This window comes from Notechis scutatus, chromosome 5, assembly GCF_049901735.1.
Source record: "Notechis scutatus isolate UNSWTSFEM ecotype Mainland chromosome 5, rNotScu1.2, whole genome shotgun sequence".
Lineage (NCBI taxonomy): Eukaryota > Metazoa > Chordata > Lepidosauria > Squamata > Elapidae > Notechis > Notechis scutatus.
The window spans coordinates 81,800,134-81,813,094 of NC_142013.1; the positions used below are offsets into that span (position 1 = coordinate 81,800,134).

Here is a 12,961-nt window from a genome sequence, read left to right on the forward strand (position 1 = left end):
TGATTCATTGTACTGAAATCAACTTAATGAACTGAAGATATATCAGGTTCCTGAGATTAAAAAAAATTAAGAACTTAAACACTGCAGAAATAACTATATTTTTAAAAGCCTACTGTTTAAGATCAGATTTAAAGCAATATTATGTCAATTCAACATGCTTAAACCTAGGAAACTGAAACTACAGCTAAAGCCTTAGCAGATGTACTTAGGATCAGTGAGGGTTTTGAGCAATCACAGATTGTGTTTGCCATACTAAATTGTGTTTTTCTTGGCAACAACAGAACTTTAACTATAGAAATAAAAAGTAATAAATGCATACATTACATACAACATCTGAAAGGATATACATACCGTATGAGTGGAAAGATCACAGATTAATACTATCCTTGCTATGTAAGTTCCTCCTGACAAATCTGTCTGTATATCTGGCTTCTAAATAACTTGCTATTTTCATCATACCTGCCTCCAGAGTAATCTGTATTTGCCATTAAGACTTTGTGACTCCTACCTAGAAAATCCTTGGGTATTGTCATAACATTTGATGATGCATTTTGGCTGTGTGATTTGATTCAATTTAAAAGTATTCATTTGGAGAAATGGATTTTTAAAAATTAACCTAACTTTTACTTAGCTCAGTTCATGTTTTTCTCTTTTCTTATGGCTTCTTTCAGGAGTGAACTCCCAGCAATCTATTCCAAGGTCAATGGCAGTCCTCAAATATGAAGATATTACCCATTTCTAATGTAAATCCTTGTTAGCTCTATATACAATAGTTCCATTTTTTAAAAAACCCAATTCACTAAAAGTCATTTACCAGAAACTCTTGAAAAGAGGTCAAATCAGAGCCATCTTTTCACAGAAATGTGAATAGTTAAAAAATTGCAGTTTATAAAATACATAAACCATTAAGAATGCACATATTGAATGAAGTCATTTCATTACTACACAATAGATGGAACTCTATTATATCAAAATATTGATTATAGTGTGTGTTTGCCACTTAGAGTTTGAGTCATAGAAACACTGGAAATGAAATTCAAAACATTCTTCCTGAAAGGAAAAGGCTATATCACCCTAAATATGTGAAAAGTTATTCTTTATTGGTTTGTTATGAAAGGTGCATCATAATTAAACTTACCTCTTCTTGCTTGGAAATGCCACACTTTGTCATTTTTGACTTGGTCCTAGCCGATTCATTTTTAACAGAAGACATCTCTCTGTATGAGGTGCAGAGCATGCTGTTTTCATCCGGCACCTTTAGTCTTGGAGATTTATCAGGAGCCTGATCCTGACCATCCATTGGCCTCACATAAGCTGTTGGTTTCTGCTGAATTATATTTGGTTTTGAAGTAAGTGCAGGATGAAAATTTTGTACACAGTGTCCATTGCTATGAATAGCTGGTCTTTCTTGAGTCTGGACTCCAGTCTCTGTGGCACAGCTCAATTTTGACTGCTGTTGTGTTTGGACGTTTTCTACAATTAAGGATGCTATAGGACCTTGAATAGCACTGGATGAAGATGATGGTGAAGGACTGTGTACATAATGCATAATCTTTTCCAAGCTGCTCTTTTGGTTAGCCATTTTGAAATCATTACTTTGTGAATCTGACAATCCATGCCTATGCTTGCCCCCCCTTTGCTGATTTTCTAAGCAACGCCCAGATTTCTGCCAACCTAATGTTGCATTCTTGCTTAGCTGTCCAGAAAGTGCCACTGGCAAAGAAGACTGAGGACTGCAAACAGAAGTCTGAGTGTGAGTCATAGTTTCAGCAGCAAAGTGCTCCTCCATTTTGTTCATAGAGGCCTGTGACATACAAGCTTTTGGAACACCAACAAGCTGGCTTTGATTGGAGTGATCGGTCAACAATTCTTTCATTTCATCGTAGTTACCCAGTGTATTCTGGATACGACTAGACAGTTCATCCCCCTTATTCGTCTGTAAAGGAAATAATCAAAATAAATGAAAGGTCAAGAAATAAAATTATTGAAAATCATGAATGTGCAGTAATTTTGTAGTGTAGGATTGATGATGTTAAAAATACAGGTTATTGGTTGAGACTATCTAATAATTCTATTTATTCTGAATGTGGGTAAGCATTAGACAGGGAACATACAGCAGAGGTTAAATAAGTCACATAGATCTATTGCCCTACAAACCCCATAGTATTTATGTATTTGTAAATAAATTCAAACTTTAAAGACCAATGTAACAGCAGTAATGTTATATAGTTATTCAGGTTAAAGACCTGAAATCTGTATGTCTCTAATATGCTATGTAATTTTTACTGTATAGATGTTCTCAAAATACAGCTGTTTTGATTAATTTATGTTTCAAGATATTCTATAACTCACAATACAGATTAGCTACCGTATTGCCGGCGTATAAGACGACTTTTTGCCCTAAAACATGCCTCCAAGTGGGGGTGCGTCTTATCGCGCCAGTAAATACCGTTGTCACTCGGGTGCAAGAGCGACGGGCGGAGCTCCGCAACACGAAGCCCTTCAAGCCCAGCCGAAGTCTCTCTTCCTCCTCCTCCTCCCACCCACCCACCCACCCTCCGCCCGGCTCGGGCGCTGGAGGCCAATCTGGAGGTGGGGTGGGGGTGGAAGCGGGAGGAGTCTCTGGCGGGCCGCTTCGCCCAGCCAGCCCCGAGCCCCGCGTAATGGCCAGGGGGAGTGGGGGGGGGAGAAGGTGGTGGGGGTGGACTGTGGCGCCCTCCTTCTGGGCAGCGGGCGGGCGGCAATTTGCTCCTCCGCTTCTCCCTCCCTCTTTGAAAGACCGGGAGGGCTGTGCTTGGGCGGGGGTGTCCTCAGGAAGTTCCTGATGGGACCCCGCTGGGCAGGGCCACCCGCTCCCGAGCTGCTTTCAGGGTCCCCTTGGGAAGAAAAGGGTCCGGTGGGCGGTGGAAGAAGGCGCCCCCTCCTCCGCCCCCTGTCCCGTCCCGTCCCTCCTCTTGTCCCCTCCTCCCCTCCCCGCTTAAGAAAGATCTGCCTCCCCTGCTACATATGTTGTGAAAACATAATGTAACTTTCCAGTTCAAAGGAATCCTAGCTCAGGTAAATATATTTCTTTGTAACCCTTCATTTTTCAAGCAATAAATAAATAAATATTTATTAAATAATAAATAAATAAATACATAAATAAATAATGCTTTAAATACAGGTAGTCCTTGAGTTACAAATGTAATGGAGCCTGCCAATTACATTCGTAACCTGAGAATTTGTTGGATCACGTAAAATGAATGTGAAAACTCCCTGTTTTTGCCCACGCATTCGCTAATCAAATGTGCAGGTCGTTAAGTGCACATGAGGGGGTGGGGGTGATAGGCAGGATGAATGTTGCAGTGCCTCTGCGGTCATTTGTAAGGGTGAACAACTGTCATGGTGCTGAACATTCATAACTTCGGAACTGTGTCGTAAGTACTTGGGGGGTGTATTATTGCATAAGTTTAACAGTCACCAAATGAACTGTCGTAACTTGAAGATTACCTGTATGTAAGTAGTTAGCTATTTATTACATAAATAGTGAAAAAGCATCCTTACTGACCTGCCTATTTTATAGATTTAAACATTAACTAATTCTCTAGTTATAATTTAAGTAACAAGATGCCCTTTCTTTGGCTAAAGGTAATAGCAAAGGTTCCCCTGTCCAGTCATATCTGACTCTAGGAGGTGGTGCTTATCTCTGTTTGTTAGCTGAGGGAGCCAGCATTTTCTGAAGACATTTCTGTGGTCATGTGGTCAGCATGCTATCCGCCAAAGTGCACGGAATACTGTTACCTTCTCACCAAAATGGTATTTATTTATCTACTTGCATTTGCATGCTTTCAAATTGCTACATGGGCAGGAGCTGTGGCAAGTAATGGAAAGTCATTCCACTGCGTAGCACTCAGGTCTCAAACCTGTGCTGCCAGCTTTCCAGCTGACAAACAGTGTCTTTAACCGCCTGTTAGTTTTGTATAATACATCTTAAGAAGTAGGTTCTGCTGCTGTGATGTATCATTGGTGTTTAACACCAGAAAAGTCAGTGGTGTCAAACTCAAGGCCCACAGGACGAATCTGGCCCATGGGATGCTTAGATCTTGCCCACGGGGCCTCCCTGGAAACAGTGAAGGAATGGCTTATGGTGTCCCTGCCAGTGAAAACAGAGTTCGGGAGGGCCGTATCCTGAGCTCCATTTTCACTGCATTTGCAGGAGGACGTCGCAGCCAAAAATGGAGCTTAGGAGCCTGCTTTTGCTGGCAGAGTTCATTGGGTCACGACAGGCACTCCCAACATGAGTGACATTGAGCTATCCTGGCCACCACCCTCCAAGGTCAAGCACAATCCTGATGTGGGCCTCAATGAAATTGAGTTTAACACCCCTACTATAGGGAAAAGGAAACAACAAGAAGTTGTGTTCAAAACATAAAACAGCAAAGTGGGATGAGGCCAAGGCCTGGGAAATACAGATTCAAAGAGATGCTTGTCTTATTTGGTTAAGAAAAATATTTGATTATTCCATGCAAAAGTATATGAAAAAACAACAGCCTGAATGGAAATTTCTGGTGGATGATAACATAATCCTGCAAAAAACCAAGAATGATATTAAGTTCCTAAAAAATGGTACTAGGTTAACATTTAACTTTCTATATGCACAGTTTATTAATTTATCTGAAGGGTTTACTTTAAAAAGGGAGGGAAGATATTGATTAGGCACTATACAAGTGTAATCTCATTTTAAAACAGCTTATATTTTTCAATGCACAGATAGTCTCAATTTATGATCACTCTTTTAATGATGGTTTAAAGATACGATGGCCTCAGAAGAAGTGATTTATGATCTGTCCTAAAAATTTCAATTGTAGCAACACCCCCATGAGCACATGATTACAATTTGGATGCTTAGTAAATAACTCACATTTACAATGTTTGCAATGCCTTATTATGATTTATGACCGTTCCAATTAGTTTCTGCCAAGCAAAATCAATTGGTGAAGATTGATTTGTTTAATAATCAACAATTTAATTTGTTTAAATTCTGGTCCCAAGTATGTCATAGGTTGAGAAATACCTGTGGCTGAATATATTCCAAATAACAAGCACCTAAACTTAACCGATCATTAACATAAATGCATGCTTTATGAAGTCAGCGCATTATGTGAAACTATACTTATCTATAATAATCTATTTCTACAGTTCAGTTAAGGAAAGAACATAAAATAATTAATGCCACTGGCTTTACTGGATCAAATTATTTAATTTTGACTTATATTGTCCAAAAGAGTTAAGAAAACAGTCATTCTCACAAGTAGCTTTGTGAGAGGAATAGCAACGTAAAACAAATTAATTAGTAATTAGGTTGCAGAAAATTATATCACATTTGGAACTGATGAGGAAATGAATCAATGTAACTTGGAAGGCACAATGAACAAAAATCTGCAAATATTAAACTCCTTTGCCTTATAAAAAATATACATAATCTATTTCACTATTCCATAAACAAGTCAATTTAACAGATGGGAAGGATATAGTTCAGGGGTGTCAAATACAATTTCATTGAGGACCGCATCAGGGTTGTGTTTGATCTCAGGTGGCCAGGATGGACGTGGCCAGGGTGAGCATGGCCAGCTTGACCTCATTCGTGTCAGTGGCACCTGTGGCCCAAGCATTCTGCCAGCGAAAATGGAGCTTGGGAGGGCCACACGTGGCCTTTGTGAGCTCTGTTTTTGGCTGGGACAGCCTTTTGCAACCCTCTGCCAGTGAAAATGGCGCTCGTGAAGGCCAGGCACAGCCCACGCAAGCTCCATTTTTGCTGGTAGAGGCCCCATGAGCCGGTCTTTTGCTGTTTTCAGAGCAGCCCTGTGGGCCAGATCTAAGCACTCCATGGGCCGGATCCGGCCTGCAGACTTTGAGTTTGACACCCCTGATATAGAAGTATAGAAGTATATGAAGTATTCGGTACATACCTTGTATGGTTCACTGAAGAGAGAATAACTGGTACTAAATATGCTGTCTTCATGCTGTATCTCCTGATTTCTCCTTTCCCATTCTTTTCTTCGTAGCATATTTCTGTCAAGATCATAGACACTGCACCAAAAAAGAACAAAAACTAATCAAATTTGGTGGCAGTATTTAGGTGCAAACCAAGACCCCAAAAATGATAAAAGTTGACAAGATGATGCATTTAAAAATACCAGTTTGATCAAGGGATTTCATATACAATAAGGAAGGAAGGAAAGCTTTAGACTAGCTATACCTACATAAAACATTCCCAATAAATTCCAAATATGAATGCTACAATTGTTATATGCATTAGTCCTATCTTCCAAAGTTTACATAAGGTGGCAAACTGTTGAAGCTAGAAAGCAGTATCTAATAATTCTGTATGTCATCTTCAGGTTTTTGTCTACAAAAAGGTGATAAGTACAAAATCATGAAGGTGGCTAAGCATATTTATTGGTAAGGCCTGCAAATAGGCTCAATTCAAGATCACTATTAATTTACTGCTAAAAACATGTTTTCAATTGGTCCCACCTTCCCAAATTCACAAGGACATAATTTCTGCATGGTTGCAGTATTAAATCCTTCCTCTAGAACTGCTAAATGGAGAACTAAAACAAGCTCTGATAAAAGCTCAGCAAAGTTTAAGACAAGTTGGTGAATTTCACTAAACATTTCTCTATTTTTCTTTTAGGCATCCTGGAATTTTGATTGTATTCCTGCTGCAATCCTTCTTCAACCTTACTGAATTTTCTCTTTGACTCCAGTCAGAATTGTTTCAAAAATGATACATTTATTTGCAGCAATACTATTGGTCTATAATAGCAGTAATTCTACTATCATCAAAGAAAGTCTGATCCATCACATCCATCACTCAATGACTGTGCTGTTTAGCAACCATTTGAAGTTATAACAACACTGAAAAAGTAACTGGTCCTTGCACTTACAACTGTCACAGTGTCCCTGCATTTAACTTTAACTATATAAAAACATTATTTTTAAAGTTTATAATAAAATACTTGTCCTTGTAGCATAACACAACAGAGACTTCAGAGCTCTCCTAAGGCTTACTTCCATCTGTGGAAAGACAGCTACATGAGCCAGTTATATACCATTGTCAAAATCTTCAGTCAAGTTTCTAGAAACATTTATACTGCCCTAATAATTTTTGTTCCATACATTTTTTTCTCACAGTTTATTTTATTTACTAAAACCTACAAACATATATGAGTGGTTTTATACTCCTATGTATTTATTTTTAACTGTTTATTTTGGTGTGTGGTATCCAGAGTCACGTCTCTGACATGGCTGGCTATATGTCTATCTATTCTATACATCTATCTACCTATCATATGATTAAAAATAGATTCAGCCTAACACAATAACAACACAAGGTACACAGGGGTGGGATTCAATTTTTTTAACAACCGGTTCTGTGGGTGTGGCTTAGTTGGTGGCTTAAGTGGTGGTCATGTGACTGGGTGGACATGGCTTGGTGGTCATGTGACTGGCTGGGCATGGCCAACTCAACATCACTCACATCTAGGCACGCATCTCCTTGCATGGCCTCTCGTGACTGTGGGGATGCTGCAACAGTCGTAAGTGTGAAAAATGATCTTAAGTCACTTTCTTCAGTGCCATTGTAACTTTGAATGGTCACTCCACACAAGCAAAGTACCAGCAAAGGAGGGGAAAAAAACTCCAGAGAAGTTCCTGAGACACGAAGTCTAGTCCTGCCAAGAATGTAATAAGGATTAATGGACAGACAGTTTCTGTAAGCAACACCAGAATGTTTCCTTCCTGCCTTCCTTACAGGATTAGGGCAGTAATTTATTCTAACAACTGGTTCTCCGAACTGCTTAGAATGTTAACAACCAGTTCTAGCGAATAGGTGTAAACTGGTAGAATCCCACCCCTGAAGGTACATATCAAAGAGCAGTCACAAAAGTAACAGCATTGCTACAGAAAGGTCCAAACTCATATTAGCCCCAGAAGTCAGGATTATTCTAACAGGACAGAAGCTATGTAAACACTACGACAGTGGTTTTTAAACCTGGCCATTTCAAGATGTGTGGACCTCAACTCCCAGAGTTCCTTTGTCAGCAGGCGTTTCATAATTTTCAGATATGCCAGATATCTCCTTTCATAGCTAATAGTTAAGTCAGTTTCTTTTTAACTAAAGAAAAACAACTTCCTTATAAACTTTCTGTTTTAATAGCTTATATGAATTTTATGGAAGTGATGACTTTCCACTCATTAATGTTAAAAATATTTCCAAATGAAAACATACTGCAGTACACATAAAAGGAATAAACCAGCTTTTCATAGAGTGGTGACATGATTAATAAAATGCTATATTTGGATGCAAGTAATTTTTTAGACTTTTTACCTAGTTCAAATGAAAGTTAATTTGAAGGTTCTATGTTATTTTTTCTTCCTTTTACAAACAGAAATGCCACAGGGTAAAGCAATTATTCTGATTTACTGTTTTTCCTTTGATTGAAAATAAAGACTTATAGACTGGTATCAAAAAAGCAACAACGAAACTAAGTGTTCTTTCCCATAGACAAAATACCTACTATGCTATTTCAAAGACTTTACCTCTAGGCAGCTGTGCAGGGAAGACATCAATCAATGACATGTGTCGAAGATGAGACTGATGTTTACTTTCACAGCATTTCATCTTACATCCAATAAATTACTTCTCCTTCACCAAAAGACCTGGTTAAAATTTCATTTTTCATTTTGCAATGAGTTTTAAAACTTTTGTTCTAGGCAATTTTAAAGCTAGATTAATTGATTCTTCACTCTTCACTTTTTTTTTCAAGTTCTTTGTCCATAAAACCTCGAAGAAAAGTCTCTAGTTTAATTTGCATATTCATTTGAAGAATCTTCTGTATCTGAATGTTGCTGTTCTACATGTTTATAGCAGCAAGAATGGTTTATGCTTAAAAATGGAGAGATATACGAATCCCCACAATAGAAGAATGGTTGGAAACTATTGGCCAAATTAACTGCTTTAATCAAGAACATATCTATCTGGAAAGTGTTTCAGGATTTTGTGAAGGCTCCTTGGGGCTCTCTGAGCTTGATTAAATCCTTGCAGGTGTTTCATTATCCAAAGCTAGTTTAGGTGATGAAACATCTGCAACAAAACAACCAAGCTCAGAGAGCATCAAGGAGCCCTCTTTTCAACCATGAACTACAAATATTCTCCTTTACTGAGATTTTGTGCTTGAGTTTTTTGCTATAGAAATGGCTAGTGTACACTGAATATGCAAAGTAAAAAACTGAAGCTGTAACGTTATGTTCATTCAGTTGCATTGAAAATAGTCTGAAGTTAATGCTTCCTCCTCCTTCATTCTACATTTCACTCTTTCCCTTTTCCCATTTTTCCACTATTCTCTTTTTCATTTGTATTTTATACTCTGATAATAAATAAATTAATAAAATTATATTATAAAAAGGCTCTTCTCTCATCATGAGTTTTATGACTACTACTTATTATTTTAGTGATATAAATATCAATGCTGTCACTGTCTTCTAGTAACAATAACTTACGTACAGATGGAAGCAAAATTACATGAGAAGAAAATTGTTTCAGGAAAACTTTAGAATTTTACTAAATCATCTCCAATGTATACTGACATACACTGAGAATGGATTCAAATATTATAATAAACTACTATTTACATATTATGGCTTAAAACTAATGAAATTAGCTTCATTGTTGCATTTTAAGCCATATTTTATAAAACACATTTTGCCTAGCTTATAAATGATTTAAAAAATATATATTTTATGGCTTAGCATGTTGTATAAACTCAGCTACCTGTGGCCTATTCAGTAAATGATACTTTAATGTAATACAAATTATACTTTAATGTAACACTTCAATTAGGTTAGTATTTGTAAGTATATTTGATTTGTTAATTTTATTAAATAAATCTAGGCAATTCTTTTTCTGAGTTATAGTCCCTAGGAGAATATAATATTTATTTAATGTATTTCTCTGCTGCCACAATCAAAATCACACTTACAGTAAGTAATATAATATTGCCTTCTTTAATAAGTTTATAAGGAAATTAATAAGTCTAACCTGATCACAAATGTTTCAATTTGGTTATCTAAACTGTTCAAAAAATTTTTTTAAACATGCTCTAAAAAGTTTAAATTCAAAATATAGAGGCACTCTCCTGTTACCAGTGTGACTCAAATTCATTTATTTCTCGAAACAAATACAGAACTAACTGTCCTATATAAAGCAAAGGATGCCTAAGTAGCAGGGTGTTATATTTTATTTCCAAGGGACAGGAAAATATGGCATTTCATAATCAGTGTCAAGTACTAGCAGCCATATATCCTATGACTCACGAAAACTGTCTATTTGGGTTATATTAACCAAGTAGCATTTCCAATTTACTGGTAATGACTTGAAGTTCATCAAATTTAATCAAGAAATGATGTATGTGCTATGTCATGTTATGTTTCACTTGACTTAAAAAGAATTGTAGCAGACATTCCGCATGATTTACTGTATTTTAGACTACACATAAGTGCTTGAAATCAAAGCACGTATTGAATATGAGTTTGAACTGCCATTTCAATGTCATTTCCAATTAAGTGCACTTAAATTCAGTAGCTACTTAGGAATTTAATTTTTACAAGTTATAGTCTTAGATGAATATGTATAAATATTTAGATATTAGGTTTTTTTTTAAAAATTGTTTTGTTTGCAGAACTGATTTAGCATTTCAGAAAAATTAGAAACCTAATTTTCCTTTTTGCACGCACGCGCGCGCGCGCACACACACACACACACAGACACACAGATTGCAAATGGATAAAATAAATATTATGGAAGATATACATAAATTATGTTTCATTTTCATTGATTGACTTGCAGTCAAAGCCTTCTTTAGATCAGCTCCTTATAGAAGTACTATAGGTAGTTGTTGACTTACAACCTTCTGTTTAGTGACCAAAGTTATCACAGCACTGAAAAAAGTAACTTATGACCATTTCTCGCACAACCGTTGCAGCATCCCGATGGTCATGTGATCAAAATCCAGACACTTGCAACTGGCTCATTTTTATGATGGCTGCAGTGTCCAGGGTCATATGATCACCTTTTGCAATTTTCTGACCAGCAAAGTCAATGGGGAAGCCAGATTTAATTTACAACCATTTTACTAACTTAAAAACTGCAGAGATTCGCTTAACAAAAGGCAAGGAAGTTTACAAAATGGAGCAAAACTCCATTGTCTCACTTAGTAACAAAAATATTGGTCATAGGTGGAGGACTACGTGTACTTAGAATCACAGCAACCCCAGAAAGTAGCCTACCCTCAAAGGGCTATAGCTGCCTTTACAGCTTCAAGAGGCCTACTTTGAAGCCTATTTTGCAAGTGAACAAAAAACTATGTCACAAAATAAGACAGAATTATGTTGGCAGCTCTAAAAAAAAATACCAGCAAGATCTCCTGAGACACACTTTCTTGAGTTGACAAAACAAAAATCTAGATTCTCAATATAACAGCAGAAGTGTTTGTATAGCTGGTGAAGGCAAAGCTTAATATGGTCCTAGGGCCTCATGAGATTTAAGATTCTGCTTCAACCATGATCTCTCATCCCTTGATTGGCAATCTCTATTCACTGGATGCAATACTGTTGAAGACCATTACAACATATTTTTACTTGAAGTCAAAAGAGTCATCAAACTATATGTACCAACAACAACTCCCAAAACAAAACAAAAAAGCAGATTACCCATAACAATAAGGAAACTTCAATCCAAAAAGAGATCACTCTGGCGGAAAAACAAATCTGGTCACGTTGCCAATTTCAAAAGCCGATACAAAAATTTATGCCACCAGATAAAGACCGAATGCACCAATTATCACATTAAACAAGAGGAAAACCTTCTAAGCACCAATTCCACCTGTGCTTTTTACAATTTTGTAAACAACAAACTAAAAGACTCAAGGTCCATCCCACCCTTGATAGGACCTGATGGTAAAGACTGCAACGACGACACCATTAAAGCCAACCTCTTTAACACATTCTTCGGCTCAGTATTTGTAAACAGCAACGGATCATGCCCAGTATTTCCTAGCCGTACCACAGATAACAACAATGATCTAATACATATCGATTTTACAGAAGACAATGTTGAAAAAGCACTACGCAATCTAAAACCATCTCTATCTATTGGACCGGATGGAATATGTGCCTACTTCTTAAAAAAGCTATCCACTGCCATAGCCAAACCTCTAAGCATAATCTTTGAAAAATCTTTCAGGACCAGCTCCTTGCCTAACCTATGGTCACAAGCCACAGTCATCCCCATCTTCAAAAAAGGGAGACCCAAGCCTAGTTGAAAATTACAGACCAATCTCCTTATGCTGCGTCACCTGTAAAGTCATGGAATCAATTATTAACCAATCCATCATCCTCCACTTAGAGACAAACAACCTACTCTCCAATAAACAATTTGGTTTCAGAAAAAAACTATCCTGTAATCTGCAACTCTTACACTGCAAAAACATATGGACGACACAACTCGACCAGGGCAAAGCAATAGATGCAATCTACATTGACTTCTGTAAAGCCTTTGATTCAGTGGTACACGACAAACTACTCCTAAAAATAAAATCCTATGGTATCTCTGGACAACTGAATAACTGAATAGAAGCATTCCTGGCAAACAGACAACAAATGGTCAAAATTGGGAGCGTCCTATCAAATTCTGTACCTGTCAATAATGGTGTCCCCCAAGGCAGTGTTCTAGGACCAACTCTCTTCATACTCTACATAAATGACCTCTGTGATCATATTAAGAGCAATTGGGCGTTGGTTCTTACCTGACACGCCATTTCTCTGGAGCCGTGAGGATCATCCAGAGAGTGGGAGGTGCTTCAGTCTACGTCATTGATGGCTGAGCTCAATCACTGAGGAACGCTCCGCCCTCCATCACGTG

At 37.5% G+C, this 12,961-nt stretch overlaps 1 protein-coding gene across 7 annotated transcripts in view; it reads right to left on the reverse strand.

The window, feature by feature from the left end:
• Nucleotides 1-12,961, reverse strand: part of AFF3 (ALF transcription elongation factor 3) — a 237,642-nt gene that overhangs the window by 194,248 nt on the left and 30,433 nt on the right. For all 7 annotated transcript variants that reach the window (XR_015749876.1, XM_087967156.1, XM_087967160.1 and 4 more), the window contains exons 2-3: nucleotides 5,949-6,069; nucleotides 1,139-1,936 (exon numbers count right to left, since the gene is read on the reverse strand). Coding sequence is in view for 6 of the 7 variants with exons in the window: in XM_087967156.1 (XP_087823282.1) it covers nucleotides 1,139-1,936; nucleotides 5,949-6,069 (919 nt within the window). In the remaining variant the exon portion in view is untranslated. The remainder of the gene's footprint in view (nucleotides 1-1,138; nucleotides 1,937-5,948; nucleotides 6,070-12,961) is intronic.